At 37.9% G+C, this 21,146-nt stretch overlaps 1 protein-coding gene and 1 pseudogene across 1 annotated transcript in view; one reads left to right on the forward strand and one right to left on the reverse strand.

Annotated features, from left to right (window-relative positions):
- The window catches only part of RBMS3 (RNA binding motif single stranded interacting protein 3), a 454,630-nt gene that overhangs the window by 152,106 nt on the left and 281,378 nt on the right, over nucleotides 1-21,146 (reverse strand). The window contains exon 4 of the mRNA XM_021713015.1: nucleotides 909-1,015. Within this exon, the coding sequence (XP_021568690.1) occupies nucleotides 909-1,015 (107 nt within the window). The remainder of the gene's footprint in view (nucleotides 1-908; nucleotides 1,016-21,146) is intronic.
- On the forward strand, nucleotides 17,228-18,979 carry LOC103261715 (annotated as a pseudogene).

Genomic DNA, 21,146 nt, shown 5'->3' on the forward strand with positions numbered 1-21,146 from the left:
GCATCAAATACAATGCCTCTTAAATGATAAATGGATGAAGTAGGTGCTTTGAATAGAAATACTAAATAAAGCTCTTCTGTTGAAACTATGGCCTTGGTACAAAATGGGATTTATTCAAGTCATTCAAACAACTCCATTCCATCTCACAAATAATGAAAAGACCTCATAGAAGCCCAGACACCTTTTCCTTGTCTTCTTACAAAAAAACAAATGTAACCAGAGGGAATCCATTCCCAAGTGGTATTGGATCCATGAGCTTGCTTTTCTAACAATTTGTATTAGGAGGATAAATGAATAGTTAACTGTTAAATACTTTTCCTTCTCGTTATGAAGAGCAAAACCCAGTATGTACCACTTTTCTTCCTCCATCTTGAACAACAGAAAATAATCATATCTTATATTGATATATAAATAAAACACATATCAACACATCTATGAACATTTGGACATAGGCATAAATATACAAATCTGTTCAAGTAAATCAAAAAAAAAAAAAAAAAGCCTGAATTTTTGTTGGCGTTTTCAAAACACAAATATTCAACTCTCACTATTGATTTCACTGAAAACGTTTTCTTACATAACCATACCCTCATTTTATACCTCATATACAGTTACAGATCAATTCTTTGTGGATAAGTCTTTCACTGAGTTCCTTTCAGGTTCAAGTTTGGTTAAAGACAGAAGACTGATTGTAGTGCAGAACTGAGGTTAATTTTGAAGTCCTATACTCTTGCTTAAGTCATTTCATCTTGAACACATTAACACAGGGCTACCCCATTTGTCCCTTTGAAGTCATTTGGTTTTCCACAGAACCTGATGCTATCATGGCCCCAAATGGCTGCCTTGCCACCCTTCTGAAGGATGTGTATTGCCAAATTTCTGAGCCAAAGTTGTCAGTCAGGACTCACCTCTCCTTCCCTGGGCCAAGGCCTTCCATTCTGGGTATATTTGCTTTGATTCTGTCGCTTCTTTTGTCCTCCATCAGCGAATTTGCACAGTAAAGGCTCACTGGGTGCTGGGAAGATAAGAAACCAATTTGACATTAGTAAATCCCCCTTTAAAATAAGTGATTATGGAATCACAGTGGTGCTTTGTAATGAATGTCTTTTGAAGTAACATCTTGCTTTTGGAGAGATATTTGGCTCCCCTTTAGTCCCAATTCTGTTGGCCGCTGTTCTAACTAACAGGGCTTCAAAAAAGTACTGGCAGATCATAAAAGACTGTAACAAATATTGTTGAAAAAATAATCAGTTGAAGCCGAATGTGAACTTTTTGCCTTAAAAGTAAAGAAGGAAGTACCGACCCTTCCAGTAATATTAGAAACATATTCACAATTGGTATTTACGTGTGGATAAATATTTCTTTCTCAATGCAACTGTGTGTTCACTGTAGAAACTCTAGAATTCAATTTTGAAAAGAGATGCTTAGGAGCAGCTTTCAAAAAAGAGAGAGATTTTGCTAATTGCAACCAAATTAGTGTTGTTTTTTTATTATTCCTCTGCAATTTCAAAAAGGTTAACAGTTGATCCGACCCTTTTCATTCCAATTTCCCAGTAAAATCTAGTCAGAATCCTAGGGAGAACAACGATTTGAATGTTAAGTGAACCCACATTATGAAATATAGCCAAAGGATATGGCTTTAACTCATGAATCACAGACTGATTGTGTTAATCTTGCATAACTTACGTAAACTTACTTCCTGGGAGAAAGTGACCAAAACTATGTCAGCATGCCTCTGCCAACAATGACTTTGCAAAATGACAATCTTTTAAAACCCAACAGGGAAAGATTGCTCTGTGAGAACCGATGTTCCCTTCACATCCCCATTTGACTGGCAATTTGCTGCTTGTTATTACTACAAACATATCTTAAAATGAATGAGTAAAACGAAAGCCACGTTGGCCTGACAAAGTTGGTCAATGCATTCATATGGCTGGGAGGATTAATTTGCTAGTTGATTTGCTTAAATTAACTAAATATTAATTTGTCAGTTTATAGTCTGAAAACCAAGATGACCACCTTGTCCCCCATTACCTGGGAAAATGTGTTTTGCCAAAGATTAATTGTACTAAAGGCCCTAATTCTTTACCCCTTCCTGTATCCTTGTCCTTTGCTATGTAATTTTAAGGAGTCGCCTTATTCTGACTCTTGGTCTGACCCGTGTGAATTGCATTGGCCAATAGGATGTTAGCAAATGAGAGACAAGCAGAAGCTTGAAATGGAGTCAAGTGTTGGGGCTTGCTTCTTTTGTTCCTCTGCATGACTATGAAAACATGCCCAAGTTAACCTGCTGGAAGATAAGATGGAAATGGAGATGGGTCAACTCTTAACATCCTAGCTGAGGCAAAACGAGATCATCCAACGACCAGCCACCATCTAGACATGGGTGTGAGCACATCTAAAGATAGCAGTGGTGCAGAGCTAACCTGCAGTTGACCATAGAAATAAGCCCAGGTGATATCAATCAAGCCTACAAATAGATGAGCTAAAGAAATCTTAACTGATTCATACCACTAAGATTTTATAATTGACATGTGGCATTACTGTCCTATACTGCATGGTTGTCTTAATAGGTAACAGACAGTTTCCGCAACATCCATTCTTTCCCATTCCCACCCTTAACTACATTGCCTGCATTTACGCATCTGGATAAAGCTAAACATTATCATTAAATTCCTGAGATTTGTCTAATTGTATCCAAAATCAATAGTGGAAAAAGAATACAGACAAAGAGGTGTCTACAAATAAATATTTGAAAAACATTAGCTGTAAGGTGCAACCATATTTGATTCATCCTTTTGCCTTATTCCTTATTAACAGCTGCTCTGTTCATCAGTACTGGAGGAAATGGCTCAAAGAGAGAGGGGTCACCATCGACCAAGAGAAATAAAAAACAAAATGTCATTCCTGCCCTATACACAGCACAAAGCTCTGTATAGAGAGACCACTCAATAAATATCATTGCCTCAGTGAACAAAAGTGTTTTTCACACTGACTGCTCTGACGAGCCTCTGACTTTGGTGACTTTGGTAAAGCCACAAAAATCACACAAAAGAAAAACTGCATCATATACTGTCTGAAGACATTTGCTGCTTTTACATTAAAAGTCGTGTAAATTCTTACTCCAGATGAAAAACCTAATGGCTAAATGCCATCACTGCGTCCCAACTTTCTATAAGAAAACTTCCTGTGAGATTTCAGCACCCCTATGTAAAGTCATTTCCCTCCACAGAGGGTTTTCTCTCTTGCCATTTTAAAATTCAAGGTACACACATCCATTAAAATGCAAACACGTGAGTTCATCTCTGGCAGTAATACACATTTCTCACAAAAGGTAAACAAATCTAGAAGCACCTTACATTTCCTGCTGGAATGAAATTGGTTCCAATTTCTTGTGAGGAGAAGCATCAGCCTTGTGTGCCTCTGTTAAGTAAAAGATTTTCCTATCAACTGAATTCACATCCACATCCACAAAAACACACACGAAAACTTTTGTTTTGTTTTGTTTTTAATAGCGTGATTGAGCCAATCAACATCCAGGAAACTGCACATAAGTGATGACATATGCATATACCCCTGTGACCATCACCACTGTCAAGATAATAAGTATGTCCATGACCCCTAAAAGTCACAAGCTTCTTTTTACTCAAATGCGGTATTTTTAACCAGGAAATATTATTCACATATAGAACTTGTTTTAGTATTCGCTGCAAAAATCGACTAACCTTTATGAAGCACTTCCATTTTACATAGATCATTGCACTTAATCTTTACTACAACTCTATGCGGCAATTAATACTTTTTCTCAATTTTACAAGTGAAGGAACTGAGATTCAGAATGGTTAAGTGGTTTGCCCCACACCACAGACCTGGCACTTGAACCCAGGTAAGCAGTCAAACCCATTAAGTGCAATTGTGCTCGTCCTCAATTAGAAGTCAGGCTTTATCTACTAACTATCATTCTTGAGGAATAAAACTTGTCATATCTGTATGCATTGTGTCCAAATAAACTGGAATTGAACAGTTTACATGAGAACTTTCATTTGTGTCCCAAATTTTTATATATATATATATACATATATATATATATATTTTTTTTTTTTTTTTTTTTTTTTTTTTTTTTGACCTGCTGGGCTCCGGCGATCCTTCCGCCTCAGCCTTCCAAGTAGCCGGAATTACAGGCATGTGCTACCACGCCCAGCTGATTTTTTGATTTATTGTAGAGATGAGGTCTCGCTGCCCAGGCGGGTCTCGAACCTGCGGGCTCAGGCAATCCACTCACCTCAGCCTCCCAAAGGCGCGGGATTACAGGATGAGCCACCGAGCTCGGCTCCAAATCTATACTTTTAAGTCCTGTAGTCCAGGCCTGAAGGTTGTCAGTAACCCACTATGTCATGAAAACGAATTTGCTTATCCTCTCGGATGCCTGATTCATAGATGAGGACCATGTTGCCACTCCTTTCCTTAGTTCCCAGTGCCAGTTTTTTCTCAATATCATAAAGTTTCTGTAATTAAACTTAAGTAATTTCTGTAGTTAGAAACGGACCAACTTGCTTATTTTTTTCTAAATTAAAAAAATAATAATTTCCAGAATTTTCATTCTGTCTTATGGCTGCCACAACACATTGACCATTGACCACAAAAATTTCTGGGTGCTTTTTACAGATGATAAATGGTAAAGATTATTTAAAGTCTACCCTTTATATTTCTTTGGGCAATGACTTTTATGAGCCATACTTTTTACTCTCCAAAGAAGGTTCTCTTTATTGTTACCTAATACTGATTATTTTAAGGTACATAAGATAGTCTCTGGTCCTCTAATCGTCTAAAATATATGGTTTCTCTTTAGCGAGTCCTTAGAATGCACTTAATTGTTAGAGGTACCAGTCTGCTTTCTGGGTTTGAAGTCTGGCACCTTGACTTGCTAGCTACAAGATGCACTTTTTGTTTGATTGTTTGTTTTTAACATTCCTGTGATTCATTTTTCTCATGTACAAGGATAATAAGGTTAAATATCTCATAGAGCTGTTGTGAGAATCACACAAACTAATGCCTATAAAGGACTTAGAAGAGTGTATTGTACATAAACACTGAATCCATTTTAACCGCAACAATCCTTATTGCTCAGCATCAGACAGCCACTTACAGTTATTGGCTGTGAAACCTGATCACCTGTCAGTGTCAGAGTTCGGAGTGCTTAATCAACTGAGCTTTATCTTATTCAACCCTGTTGCATTTTAACTCCATGAAGCTTTCATCAACAGTACTTGTAAATATACTCCAAGGGCAATGACAAGAAAATGTGTTCACGGAAAGGATGTGTGTCTCTAAAATGGTTCTTGTTTGACTATAGCTTGTCACTGAGGACATTTGGCCACTACAGCACCAGGCCCTTCTCTAAGATATCGCCAGAATTTGACTTTCATTATCTCCTGAGTTTGATGTACATCGTGCTACTATGGTCTGGCTTAACTTGCAATTGCCTATAATAATCCCCGTGTTTTTAAAATTGTTTTTGTTTTTAATTATTAGTACTATTATTATTATTTTGCCACTCAATTGCAAGAGTTCTATTGGCAGTTTAAATCTATCAAGACTGTATTTTACAATGAGGAAAATTATCAGGCTACCTACATAGCAATAGATTTCACTGGGGCTTCGCTTCTCCAGATTCCATATTAAAATGTTAAGTAGGAATATATCCTGAAGAACTCAAATCACTCTATAAAAAAGATACCTGCACACGTATGTTTATCGCAGCATTGTTCACAATAGCAAGAACCTGGAATCAACCATAGTCCATCAAAAGAAGACTGGATTGAAAAAATGTGGTACATATACACGATGGAATACTATGCAGCCATAAAAAAGAACAAAATCATGAACTTAGCAGCAACCTGGATGGAACTAGAGTCAATAATACTGAGTGACCTCTCACAGAAACAAAGATCTGAGTATCACATGTTTTCACTCATATAGCGGACCTTGAACATCCATGTAATACTATAAGAAAAGGACTGACAGTGGTGGGAAACTATGGGGGGAGGGGAAGGGAGGTGGATTAACGGTAGTCAATATCTGTCTGGGGACGGGGAGATACACCTTAGCAACAAGGGTGCCTGAACGAAATGTATTTGTATACCTAACCCTGAACTGCACCCCACAATATCAAAATAAAAAATATTGATTACAAATTTTAAAAAATAAAATAAAATGTTAAGTAATTACTATTCCTGGAGCCAAGTTCCAGAATAAAACATTCTTTGCTAAAAGAAGTAATCTCAGCTGGGCGTGGTGGCTCACGCTTATAATCTCAGCACTTTGGGAGGCTGAGGTGAGAGGACTGCCGGAGCCCACAGGTTCGAGACTAGCCTGGGCAACTTGGTGAGACCTTATCTCTACAATAAATTAAAAAATTAGCCGGGCATGGTGGGGCATGCTTGTAGTTCCAGCTACTTGGATGGCTGAGGTGGAAGGATCACCAGAGCCCAGCAGGTCGAGGCTGCGGTGGCTGTGAGCATGCCACTGCACTCCAGCCTGGGTGACAGAGTAAGACCTTGACTCCAAAAAAAAGAAAAAAAAAAGAAGTAATCTCTACTTTTTATTTTTTCTTCCTAAAACAATTACATATCTATAATTACATATCTAATGAGACAGGTTTTCCCAATTCCCTTATTTAAACAGATGTATTAAACATATGTATGTATATACCGTACATTTATTTTAAAAAGGAATTGGCATATATATGTATTTACATATTTATATATACATACACACACAACACATATACATGTACACTCGCATACATATTTTAAAGCTTTTTAAGTGGAACCTCAAAAGTTGTAGAATTTGGGAGACAGTATTGGCAGAAAAAGGAAAAAGCCCTATCTGAGTTATTAACCCTTATATTTCTTCTACTCACTGGCATACAAAATATAGAAGAAGCAATCTGAAACAAATATCACCAAATAACCAAGTTCTAGCTTGCCAAGTATCAAATGTATATAGAAATTCTGGCTTTTAAACCAAAATTAAAAATTTTCATCACTGGAAAGAGAACTTTCAAAGAGTTATTTTTAACACTAAGAGAAGGTTAAATGCATGGGGTAAGACTTTTTTAGCTTTCAACTGAGATACTCTCATGAATTGTCCTCATAGATTTTATAATTTTTTAAAGGCATCAAATCTTAGCAACCCTGATATTAGAGGATCTTCATAAGCTGCTAGGTTGTGAATATTGGTAATTATTTATGTATATTTATTGATATTGCTAAGTTGAAACATCTGATACTATATTACTTTTAAGATGACTATAATGGGAAAATAGGGACACAATGTTTTACTAAAAATATTAAAAATAAAATTCCAGGAATAAACTTTTAAATGTGTCATTTTTAAAAGATGGCTATAAAGCCTTGAATTTGGGAATCAAATTATGACTGTTAGTTTCCCAAAGAGGAACATTTTATTAAGAGTGACAGGAGAATCATTAGTAAATTAGGTGAATTAAAATATATATACTTTTCTAGTTTGTAGGTGAATCTTAAATATCTGCAAGATAAAATCCAAATTCCTTGACGAGAGAATAAGACTTTGTCTTCTTAATCATATCTTTATCACTGTCCTTCTATCCCTGAATAGCTTACGCTCACCTCATCTCTAAATGTAGTTCTTCTTGCCTGAAATTTCCTTTTCCAAATTTTGCCAGCCTCTAAACATAGACACCCTCCATCTGGCAAACTATATGACAGACCTCTTCAACTCTATCCCAGCTCACCTCAGAGTGAAATTATCTCGTGCTTACTTGACCAACTTTCATAGGTTGAATGTTGCTTCCGTTTGTGTTAAGTCCTTTGACAGTAGCAATTAATTTCTATGCTTGAGTGAAGAAAGTGATCACAGCAGAGGTCAGAGTGAAGTTTGGTGTGTGTAATGTGTGTGCATATCGTTAACAGCATTTTGCACTTAGGTATAAATAATACATGAAAGTAACGCTACTCACAGTAAGGTCAATGGACCAGCAGCAGTGGAATCACCACCTGGGAGCCTGTTAGAAATGCAGAATCTTTGGTCCCTCCCCTCTCCAGACCAACTGAATCAACATCTCTATTTCAACCAGTTCCCCAAGTGATTTGTATGCACTCTAAAGTTTAGGAAGGATAGTTTTAGTTATGATTGGGTCCTTAAGTGAAGGAGGAATAAGTCTCAAGCGTGAAATCCTCTGAATAATGAGATTACTTCAGTTGCGTAGAAATATTATATAGCCTACAATTTCCTTATTACAGGATTATGGTGCCAATTAATTTTGTTTAGTCTCTTTTAACAGTAGTTAAAATAGAGACTAAATAAAGAAGAGAGCTTTGTGGAAGTAAGATGCTGTTATAAGCCACAGATTGTAATATGCTAGAAGACATTATGGTCTATCATGCAAATGGGGAGTATTTAAAATATAATTATAACAATGCATGGCAATAAAGTTGCACAGTAATTATGAAGGAGTAATTACTGTTTGCTTGTTTAGTGGAGTATTTCTAGTCTTCCAAACTTTGTATTAAACATGAAGCCTCCAATGAATAAACTGATATGATGATCTAATGGCTTACAAAGTTTGCTGTTTTAAGCTAGCAAACAAAGAAAACAACAAAGATTTTGCCTAGCAAAATTAAAGTAAAATCATTTGACTTTCTGTTTAAAATTTCAAATACCCTCAGTAAATACTGACACCTAACATATATTAATAACCGAATTCCTGCTTTTTCTTAGAGAAGTTGAATATTTTTGATATTTAGCATTCATTTATTTAAGTTATTTTAGTGTTTGTATTGGAGTGTGGTAATGACTTTTTTGTTTTTTGTTTTTTTTGAGTTGGAGTCTTATTCTTTGTCACCCTGGCACGCTCATGGCCACCATAGCGTCGACCTGCAGGGCTTCAGCGATCATTCCACCTCAGCTTTCCAGGTAGCTGGGACTACAGGTGCATGCCACCACGCGCAGCTAATTTTTTGATTTAGTGTAGAGACTAGGTCTCACCATGATGCCCAAGTTGGCCTCGAACCCACGGACTCAGGCAGTCCTCTCACCTCGGCTCCCAAAGCGCTGGGATTACAGGCTTGAGCCACTGTGCCTGGCCAGTAATGGTTTTTAAATATCTCTTTATTACCATAATTTAGTCTAGTGGTTTAAATACTAAACTTTAAAAAATCCCTCTTCTCAGATTGATTATAAATCTTCAGGAAAAAAAATAAAAGGAGGGCCAGGCACGGCGACTCACACCTGTAATCCCAGCACTTTAGGCGGCTAAGGCAGGTGAAGTGCTTGAGCCCAGGAGTTCAAGACCAGCCTGGGCAACATAGCGAGAACTTGCCTCTATAGAAAATTAAAAAAAAAATTAGCTGGGCGTGGTGGTGCACATCTGTAGTCCCAGCTACTCGGGATGCTGAGGTGGAAGGATTGTCTAAGCCCAGGAAGTTGAGCTTGCTGTGCCGTGACTTTCATGATCATGTCATTGTATTCCACCCTGAGTGACAGAGTGGAACTCTGACTCAAACAAACAAACAAACAAACAAACAAACAAATAGTAGAGTGGGAAGAGCTGGGTGGATAAAATACCTTAATGACAGCAGAAGCAGTTTACTGCAGGTAGATCTATAAAATCTTAGAGAGATGGTAAAGGGTTGGGGTAAAAGAATGTTTAAATTAATTTCAAGGATTAAAAGTTAAAGTTTTGATCCAGGAGATACCTTTAAAAAAAATATTATACAGCCATAAAGAAGGACAAACATATGGACTTTGCAGCGACTTGGATGGATTTAGAGTCTATCATACTCAGTGATCTATCACAGAAACAAAGAACTGAATACCACACGTTCTCACTTATAAGAGGACCTTGAACAATTATCATAATTCTATAAGAAAGGGACTGACAGTAGTGGGAAACTGCCAGGGAAGGGGAGCTGGGACTGGCAGTTGAGGGAAACTGCCAGGGGAGGGAGAGAACACCTCATCAACAAGGATACCTGCATAATGAATATTTGTATACCTAACCCTGAATTGTGGCCCACATCTTTAAAATAAAGGGAAAAAAAAAGAAGAAGAAGAAAAGAAGAAAAAGAAGAAAAAAAATGTGTGTGGATTTAAAATAGTTTTCAATTAAAAACAAAAACAAAACACTCAAAAATATTCCCTGTGATATTCCAGGTGACTTGCACACAAAAAAGCTGTGCATAGTAATGGGTAAAAAAATGATACTAATTGAAAAATGATAAGAAAACTCAGGTACATTTTTAACACAGTTATTCAAGCAAACAAACAAACAAAAAAGTTCAAATCTATTCAGTACCTGATACATACTAGCACTACTCTGGACTTTGCACCTAGTAAAGTACAAAGGAAAACTCTAATAGATTGCAATGACTGCTATAATAGAAATCTAGATAGACATTTGATTTTTTTTTTTTTTAATTTGGATTCTCACTCTGTCACCCAGACTGGAGTGTAGTGGCACACTCCCGGCCACCGCATCCTTGACCCGCTGGGCTCCGGCGATCCTTCCACCTCAGCCTTCCAAGTAGCCGGAATTACAGGCATGTGCTACCATACCCGGCTAATTTTTGATTTGTTGTAGAGATGAGGTCTTGTCAAGTTGCCCAGGCGGGTCTCGAACCCGCGGGCTCAGACAATCTACTCACCTCGGCCTCCCAAAGCGCTGGGATTACAGGCTGGGCTACCAAGCCCGGCCTAGATAGACATTTGGAAAGAGAGGAATGGATGCCAACTTTCAACACTACAGTTACTGAATATACTCAAGCTTAGAAATCACCTCAAATAGTAATAGCTTAACGGTTTACATATAAGTCCCCAACCCCCGCCTCACACCAACTGCAAAATCATCAACAAGCACATGGAGGACAAATTCAGTGTCATTCAGTCTGAATAAAAACAGGGTTTCTTCTAATGTTTGGTGAATGAAAATATAAATCAGTGAGATGGGGGTAATAATAAGACGCAGTTGAAATGCTTTTCGAACATCTGGGACCATCTAGAACTGAAGTTGAGAACTGGCAGTCTTACAGCAGACAACCGAAACTCCTTTCATACTTGCTCCCACAATCCGTATGCTTCCTGCCATCTTTTACCTGATCAGCATCCCACCTCTCATTTCCTTCTAGATATAGGCAGAAGTAGGGTGTATTGTTTTGGGACAAAGAATAATTACGCAAAAATGCTAGAAAGAAGGATATTTGAAGCTAACTGTATGTTAGACCCCATGCCTTTTTCTGACTTAATCCAAAACATGATTTTTTGTTATATCCGGGAATGTTTAGCAAAGGCCTCGAATATGTCGGCAAATTTTTTGTCAGAAGATGTTCATTTTCTCTTCTACATATACCCTATTCATGATACAATGTAGATATCTCATGCATGAGTGGGTGTGTGTATGTGCATGTATTTCTAGATGTAGAGCTAACAAGCTTCACATTTAAGCCACAATTTACATAGCAAAGCACCAAATTATCATATTTTAGACGTGGAAAACTTTTTGCATATGGTAAAGAAGACTATTTGGTTACCTTTTCTTTTGACTCCTAGCATCCTGTTGAACATTTAATTGTGTTTTGTATCTGTAATAAGTGTGGTATAGCTATTTGAGTAGTTGTTAGCTTGTAATAAAATCCCATCCTGGAAGGCATTTAGACTTTGCCTTTTATATAATCATAAAGTGCATCTAATTCAAACTCTTTATTTTGTCAATAGAGAAAGTAAAAATAAAAGTTTACCGAATTGCCAGCTAATCGGTGGTGACTTGTGGCCAAGTGACAACCAGAACCATGTTCTCTTGATTTTTAAGTAATATTCTCTCCAACGACTTACTTTCTGTCTTCTTTACCATCAGAGGTAAAAGGAAATTAATTTTAAGCAGTTTTTATGATTGACTTCATCATTTCTGAATGGGGCTGAAAGATTATTTATTAAAACAAGACAACAGTGGTTCTCTGGCCACAGATTAGAATTGGATCCGAAAAGTAAGCAACCAATGAGCTCTCCTAAGATTATTTATGCTGCCACTGTAATAATGGCTTCTTTTCACAGAATAAACAAATCACGTGGGCTATATTTGTGTCAGGTGCATGTTTACTCCTATCATTTAGGCCAAAATTGGCAAAAGGATATAAACAAACAAAAAAAGAAAAGAAATAAAAAGTTGATGTTGTACTTTAAAAAAAGAAATTTGCAAGTACATTTCCAATTTTATCCCTCAATAATAGATTACTGCTTATATTTAGCTTCATATATAATTCTCCACTATGTGAAACAGGCTTACAAGAAATAAAATGCCCCATAGTGATAATAAAAGCAAAGAACAGCTGTTTGCCTAGAAACAATACAGAGCCAATCATTTTTTGACAAATTATGTCAGAGCCTACATAATGATCTCAAGACTACCTTTCCGTTTTAAGGATTCAATCACCATCAATTTTTTTAAAAGTTTGTACTAATTCTCATAATTATTTTCCTATGTAAAAAGATGGTTTTCAAAGGAAAAAAACTATGTCCCATGGGGGAATAACATAATGCTATCATTTCAAATAGAGAAAGTTACTGTTTCCAGTAAGATGGAACACAAAATATCTGCTGACAGTTAAATTTGGTTCTTTGTATGGGGGGCGTGGGAAAGCGGCCGAAACATTATCAGTGTGAAATGAAGATGATGTTTGGACACCAAGAAACTGGAAAGTATCAGGACTTCTAAGAACCATTCACTGACTTGCCTAGCTATAGACTGGGGAATCTCATGTGGTTGGAAGGCAAAGTGTCAAGGAAAACGTCTCTAAGATGAAGAGCCTTCAAATCGGGAGAATCTTAATTATTGACCAGGATCGGCCAACTCTGATTCCACCTTATCACTCCTTCTCCTGGTTTCCACGATACTGGACTTGCCTCTGATAGAGCTCTCTGCATAGTACATTTCATATTTAGAGATTACTATAGACCATAGAAGATGCCATTTTGAATTAAAAAGAAGTGCAAAGAAGAAAAAATATATCTATAATCTTGCAGGGCAAATACTCCTTTGATATTAAAAATGAATAAATATAAAATGGAAGGACATATATAAAGTCAGTAGATTCAAACAATACAAAAGTTAAAAAAGATGAAGTAAAAGATGTCTTTACAACCTTTTTTTTTCTCTTTTGATGATGCCTTTCATAAATATGCATCTGCTAATTTATATAGCTAGTGTATTTTTTTTTAATTCCAAAGAGGGCAGTATTGCCAAGATGTTGGTTTTGTGTGTTTACCTTAATTATATATAAAGTTTTCCATACTAGCACATCATCCTCTTGAAAAACTGCTTAAGTATTGAAGCATAATTATGATGTACCATAACTTATAAACGTACATCAATAGGGAATGAGCTCAATCTCATTAAATTTCAATGATGCATTCCCATGTTCTTCTCTATTATGAGAATTTGATTTGACTGTGGTCAGGAACTATTTGCCTTTGCCTAGCATCTACCTCAGTGGTCTTGAGAAGTGGCCAAGAGTCATATGCATTTTTTTAATCTGTTGATCATATTATTAAATAAATGCAGACAGTAAACAAAATAACTTCTTAATATCACTTCTATAATACAATTTGAAGTAGGTGGAGAGAGGGAGCACAGTCTTTTTTTTTTAAGGAACATGGGGTCCCAAAATTTCCATGTTTAAATATAAAGCCGGCCTACTTGAAAAAGAAAAAAAAAAAAGAACAAGAAAGAATTTTAAGTCCTAATCCCAGGTGTAACTCTAATTTCATGTGGAATTCAGGTTAACTACCCTAGGGAAAAATAAAGGGAGGAAAGGATAGGAAGGAATCTTATAATGAAAAACATCAGGACTTCTTCTAGTATAGTATCCGCTTACGGTCCTCCACCAAGGAAGCAAACACATACACACCCCCAGACTGAACTCAAACTCAGGTCAAGAAAACATGTCTCAATTTCCCTCATGCTGTTCCTAAGCATATATTTCCTGTACTAGAAGCTGAAAATATTCCCATGATGCAGTGAACTGTGTTAGTAGAAATAAATACAATTCCAATTTCAAAGTGAAAGCTATATATTACAAAGTATTAGTTAACAAGGCTAGAGGCATCATCTAGAAGGAGAACCTCACCTTCAGTAGGTGAAGGATTTACAGGGACAATGGACGTGAAACTGAATTTTTTCTAACTCAGGAATCAAGGTACTGAAATTGTGACAATTTGAAGAATGCTCTCATGTAACCCAAATCACTTACAAATCAATACAATATAAATTTAATTCAGGTCCTAGAAACTGAGTTAAAGGGGGTGCTAAAGGTATTAAAGACCATTTGTGCTATAAACATCTATGGATAAATCACTCTCAGGAATCTTAAAATAATAAATAACTTGGCAGCTTCGGCTATGGAGAGGTTTAGTATATAAACAATGCACAAAAATGGCTCTAAAATGTGATATTCATCTGTTCTTGCTATAGAAACAAAGAAATAAAATAGCTTAGGGCTAGACTATCCCAGGGGAAGGTTGAGTAGCTGTCCAGAATTATTTTTGGTTTGGTTTTGTTTTGTTTTGTTTTGTTTAGATAGGTACCAATTCTTCCATTGGGAGGAAGCCTTAAAGGTATGTTATATGGATTCAAATGAACACCTTAGCACAAAAGGCCACCTGATATCATGACCTAAATGTATATATTTTCCTTTCCATTGGCAGAACTTCTCAAAAAGTGCTGAACCCTCTCATAGCTTCCCAGATTAGTTCATGCCACTCCATCTGTCGGGATTGGTTTCTCTCTTTTTCTACATAACCACTTTCTTTTCTTTTCTTTTTTTTCAATTTTAAATATGTGGGGTACAGTTGAGGGTTAGGTATACAAATGTTCATTATGCAGGTACCCTTGTTGATGAGGTATGCCCCTTCCTCCCCTGACAGTTTCCCACTACTGCCAATCCCTTTCTTATAGTATTATGATAGTTGTTCAAGGTCTGCTTATGAGTTATAACATGTGATACTTGGTTCTTTGTTTCTGTGACAGATCACTCAGTATTATAGACTCTAAGTCCATTCAAGTTGCCGCAAAGTTCATAATTTTGTCCTTCTTTATGACTGCATAATATTCTATCATGTATGTATATCACATTTTTAAAAAATTCAATCCTCTTTCAGTGGGTAGCATGGTTGGTTCCATGTTTTTGCTATTGTGAGTGATGCTACAATAAACATGCGTGTGCAGACATCTTTTTCATAGAATGATGTGAGTTTCTCTGAGTACATTTCCAGTAGGGAGATTGCAGGGTCATATGGGAGATAAATTTTTAGATCTTTTAGGAATCACCACACTGTTTTCCACAGAGGCTGTATTAGTTTACACTCCCACTAACAGTGTAGAAGTATTACCTTTTCTCCACATCCTCTCCAGCATCTGTTGTTTTTTTGAGTTATTGATGATGGCCATCCTGACTGGAGTTAGGTGGTAGCTCAGTGCAGTTTTAATTAGCATTTATTTGATGACAAGCGAGGCTGCGCATGTTTTCATGTATCTGTTGGCTGCTCATATGTCTTCTTTTGAGGAGTGTCTACTCACATCTTTTGCCCACTTTGTAATGGGGCTGTTTGTTTTTTTTCTTTTCAGTACTACTTAACCACTTTCATAGAATCTTTTTTGACCTCTTTCCCACCCCTCAAATTGCCACAAAAAGAAGTTATTATTATTATTATTATTATTATTATTTTGAGTTGGAGTCTCACTGTGTCGCCCAGACTGGAGTGCAGTGGCCGCTCCCGGCCACCGCAGCCTCGACCTGCTGGGTTCCGGCGATCCTTCTGCCTCAGCCTTCCGAGTAGCCAGAACTACAGGCATGCACTACCACGCCTGGCTGATTTTTTGATTTATTGTAGAGATGAAGTCTCACTGCCCAGGCGGGTCTCGAACCCGCGGGCTCATGCAAGCCACTCACCTCAGCCTCCCAAAGGCGTGGGATTACAGGCTGAGCCACCGAGCCCGGCTAAAAGAAGTTATTATAATTAATTTTTAAATACATTCATTCCATTTGTTTATTCACCCTTGCCTGAAATTCATCCAAAATTCATTTGAAACACGGTGCTATACATCAGGTCTTGTGCTATCCATGAGAAAAGCAGAGAAGAAAGTGGAAGCAGTTCTAACACTTAAAGAATATCCTTTCTGATAGCAAAGCAGACATTAAATATCTTTTTAGAATTACAAGTCAGTTTTAATTTCTTCCTCTCTACATCTACTAGGTAGACTTCAGATTTGGCATCTGAAAAACACCTTGGTTCTCTCATCTGTTTATATGCCTTCATCATTTAAATACCTCTTGAGGGTAGAGTCTCTGCATTATTCATCTTTTTATTCCCCAAGCATAATGTAGCTTCTAGAATGTAGTCGATTATACACACACAAGCACGCATGCATGTGCACACATACACACGCAATTTTAGCAAGCACACTTGGTTTTTTTGTTCCAGGGCAAAAGACACCCTGATAACTGGCCTATGGTTTGACAACAGCAGAGCAACTACTTAGCTTACTAAGCCAAGATTGTATTTAATTCAGTTGCATGGTAGATACATCTGCCAGGTTTCTGCTGCATAAATGGAATCTTTAAATTTCTTTTTTTCTCTTTTCTTTTTCTGAACCAGGGTCTCCCTCTGTCACCCAAGCTGGAGGGCAGTGGCAGGATCATAGCTCCCTGCAGCCTCAAACTCCTGGGGTCAGGCGATTCTTCCACCTCTGAGTAGCAGGGACTACAAGCACACACCTCCACGCTCAGCTAATTTTTTTGATTTTTTTGTAGAGATGAGGTCTTGCTATGCTGTCCGGGCTGGTCTCAAGTTCAAGCAATCCTGGGCTCAAGCAATCCTCCTGCCTCAGTCTACCAAAGTTCTAGGATTACAGGCATGAACAAATGCTGGAATCGCTAAATTTCTTAATCATACCTATATTTAATGTTGAATAGGCCTGTCAGGAAGGCTTTCTTTTTCTTTTTCTTTTTTTTTTGAGTTGGAGTCTCACTCTGTCGCCCAGACTGGAGTGCAGTGGCCACTCCCGGCCACCGCAGCCTCGACCTGCTGGGCTCCTGCGATCCTTCCGCCTCAGCCTTCCAAGTAGCCGGAATTACAGGCATGCGCTACCACGCCCGGCTGATTTTTTGATTTATTGTAGAGATGAGGTCTGGCTGCCCTGGCGGGTCTCGAACCCGCAGGCTCAGGCAATCCACTCACCTCAGCCTCCCAAAGGCGTGGGATTACAGGCTGAGCCACCAAGCTGACTAGTTTTCTTATTTAAAGTAGGCACTGGAGGGGAGGGCGAGGGATGGAGGTGAGCAAGATGGCACAGAGACAGGGCACCAAGAGGAAAGTCTGTTATTACTATGATGGGGATGTTGGAAATTACTATTATGGACAAGGCCACCCAATGAAGCCTCACTGAATCTGCATGACTCACAATTTGCTGCTCAACTATGGTCTTTACAGAAAAATGGAAATCTTTTGCCCTCACAAAGCCAATGCTGAGGAGATGACCAAGTACCACAGTCATGGCTACATTAAATTCTTGTGCTCCATCCATCCAGATAACATGTCAGAGTACAGTAAGCAGATGCAGAGATTCAGCGTTGGTGAGGACTGTCCAGAATTTAATGGCCTGTTTGAGTTCTGCCAGTTGTCTACTGGTGGCTTGATGGCAAGTGCTATGAAACTTAATAAGCAGCAGATGGACATCGCTGTGAAATGGGCTGGGGACCTGCACCATGCAAAGAAGTCCAAGGCATCCAGCTTCTGTTACATCAGTGATATCGTCTTGGCCAACCTGGAACTGCTAAAGTGTCACCAGATTGTGCTGTGTACTGACATTGATATTTCCACCGCTGTGGAAAAGGTCTTCTATACCACAAACCGGGGCAAAACTGTGTCCTTTCATAAAGATGGAGAGTATTTCACAGGAACTGAGGATCTATAGGGATATCAGGGTCAGCAAAGGCAAGTATTATACTGTTAACTACCCACTCCAAGGTGGAATTGATGACGAATCCTATGAAGCCATTTTTAAGCCAGTCATGTCCAAAGTAATGGAGATGTTTCGCCTAGTGCAATAGTCTTACAGTGCAGCTCAGGCTTCCTGTCTGAGGATTGGTTAGGTTGCTTCAATCTGACCATCAAAGGGCATGCCAAGTGTGTGGAATTTGTCAAGAACTTCAACCTGCCCATGCTGATGCTGGGAGGAGGTGGTTATACCACTTGTAACGTCATCCAGTGCTGCACATAAGAAACAGCTGTGGCCCTGTATACAGAGATCCCTAATGAGCTTCCATACAATGACTACTTCGAATACTTTGGATCAGATTTCAGACTTCACTTCAGTCCTTCCAAAATGACCAGTCGGAACACTAATGAGTACCTGGAAAAGATCAAACTGTTTGAGAACCTGAGAATGCTGCCCCACCCACCTGGGGTCCAAATGCAGGCAATTCCTGAGGATGCCATCCCTGAGGAGAGTGGCAATGAGGACGAAGAAAAGCCTGACAAGTGTATCTCAATCTGTTCCTCTGAAAAACGAATTGCCTGTGAGGAAGAGTTCTCTGACTCAGATGAGGAAGGAGAAGGTGGCCACAAGAACTCTTTCAACTTCAAAAAAGCCAAGAGAGTCAAAACAGAGGATGAGAAAGAGAAAGACCCAGAGGAGAAGAAAGAAGTCACAGAAGAGGAGAAAACCAAGGAGGAGAAGCCAGAAGCCAAAGGGGTCAGGGAGGTGGTCAAGGTGACCTGAGCAGTCCTCTTCAGCTCTAGCTTCTTGCCAAGTCCCTTACCTTTCTTCTCCAACCCCTCAGATTTTATATATTCTATTCCTGTGTATTTATATTACAATTTATTAAATAGAAATACACCCAGGGACTAGACAGAAACCAGGACCCTGAGCCCAGGGCAGCTGTGCTGGGTGGAATCTTCTGGGAATATCCTTCATACTGATCATTCCCTAATTCTTAATTCTGAACCGTAAAGGGTGCCAGGATTGGGTGGGATACCTTTATGTAACTATAGGAAAAAAATCTTGAAATGCCAAGTGCCTGTTTAATAGTTTTGGAAAGGTGTCCTTCCTGAGCATTCTGGAAGGGGTGGCTGGGTCTTCAAGGACCCTGATCCTGATTCTCTTCAGGTGCCTAAGGTAACATCAGCCATTTTTAGACTCGTTCTGTTCTTTCCCACTGTGCCTCAAGTGAGTCGAGAAACTCACGCTGCCTGTCCTCTGTCCTCTGTTTTCTGCCAATTCTGCAGGTAGAGGTTGGTAGTAGTATCCTTTTTGAGATACAATTTCATTTTTGTGAGACTCTTTGTAATAAAATGGTACACTTCTATACCAAAAAAGAAAAAAAAATAGGCACTGGAAATCTTTTCCCTGTTTTCTAAAGATCATTGCAAATTTGTCTAGTCACACATTGGACATATTCTAAATACATTAATATGTAGTTTGGCAGTTTTACTTAAGATAATCATTATCAAAGAGATAAATACTTTGTACTGAACATAGCACGCATTTATTGGGCGTATAATGATTAGATACAAAAAGTATAGAAGCAGTCACACTTGGCCATCTAGGAATCTATAAAAGCTTTCCTTAATGAAAAAGGTCATGTTTGACATGGTGCTCTTAAACTGAGAATAGTTGAGGGTCTGATATATGACTATTTTGGGGATAATGGGTTTTATTTTTACATCTGTTTTATCATGTATTCATTGTAAAAACTTGAACCAGCCACTTAAAAATTCCTGAAACTTATTTATAGTTTGGGGCTGCCCCATCACTTGCAGAATTACATGACTTTACATTGAGCATTTAACCTCAAACCTGGTATATAGTAGCATGCAGTAAATATTTGTTGAATGAGGAAAAGATTGGGAGCAATTTGGGCCATTATGTAAGACAGGCAGGGGAATAACTTTTATGGACCATGGAAACACACAAAACAAATGTTAGATATTATTAATATTGTTGGGGCACAAATAAAAAGTATTACTTTTAGAGCCATTTTCCTGGAGCCATGCCTCTCATTTTATTCCCACCATAGGAATAGTACAGTCAATTGAAAATAGACCTACACTCTGCAGGCATCACAGTGATGGCATTTCACAAATGATGAGTTCAAAGGTTCTATTTTAGACTATAAAACTTAAAGTGGAAAGGAGAGCTTTCTTTTTATATGAATTATGATCTGTTTCACCAGAGTTGACTTTGTGAAAGGACCTAAATATGCTACATTATTATAAAACATTCTGCTTTCTTTCACTCTTGTAGACAAAGCCCATGAAAGACCCTGTCAAATTTGCCAGGTAATATGAAGGGCAAAAAATACAACCATTCTTTCCTTTTTCCATTTTGGATGCTCTCAGAGAAAGTTAGCTAGTAGTCAAGTCAATATCTGTCTTCCTTTCTCTGTAACCATGAAATGAAACAATCCTCCTACCAGACTTGGTGAGCATTTCCTATTTTAATATTGGACATATCACACAGTAATTTTATTTAGCTAAAACCTGAGGTCTTCAGAGGAGTGGAAAGTCCTCTGAAATTGTCTCAAATCTAGAATCACCTGGATCCTCACCTGAGAATTCTGTTCTGAATAAATTGGTTTTGGTGGCCAGGAGGGAGAACATGCTGTTTTATATTATATAGATTAAATATAAAATATATATTACTTATATGTGCAAACAGATGCTTCAAAATGTGTCCCTATTTGGTATCTATATAAACAGTAAGAAAGTAAATTGTAACTTAAGATTAATATGAATTGTAATTATATTAAAAAAAAGATGAACTTTTGTAAGGCAAATTACATAGTTACCAATTTTGAAATGAAGATTCCTATGTGTTTGATGTTTGGCCAGATGCATTAATGCATTCCCATTTATTCCTCAGAACAAACTGCTGCTTTTGAGTAGAAACCCATTTTTGCGATGAAAAGCTAAAGACCTAAAGGTGTAGGTAAATTGAATAAGTATACACTGCTAAAAGTGGCAGAACCGGGATTGAATCCCAGGTCTTTGATTTTCCATAGTTCATTCCATGCTGCTTCCTCTAGCAAATTATTTCCTTCTTCTTACGTAGT

Source organism: Carlito syrichta, unplaced genomic scaffold (assembly GCF_000164805.1).
Source record: "Carlito syrichta isolate Samal-C Ts95f unplaced genomic scaffold, Tarsius_syrichta-2.0.1 Scaffold303987, whole genome shotgun sequence".
NCBI lineage: Eukaryota > Metazoa > Chordata > Mammalia > Primates > Tarsiidae > Carlito > Carlito syrichta.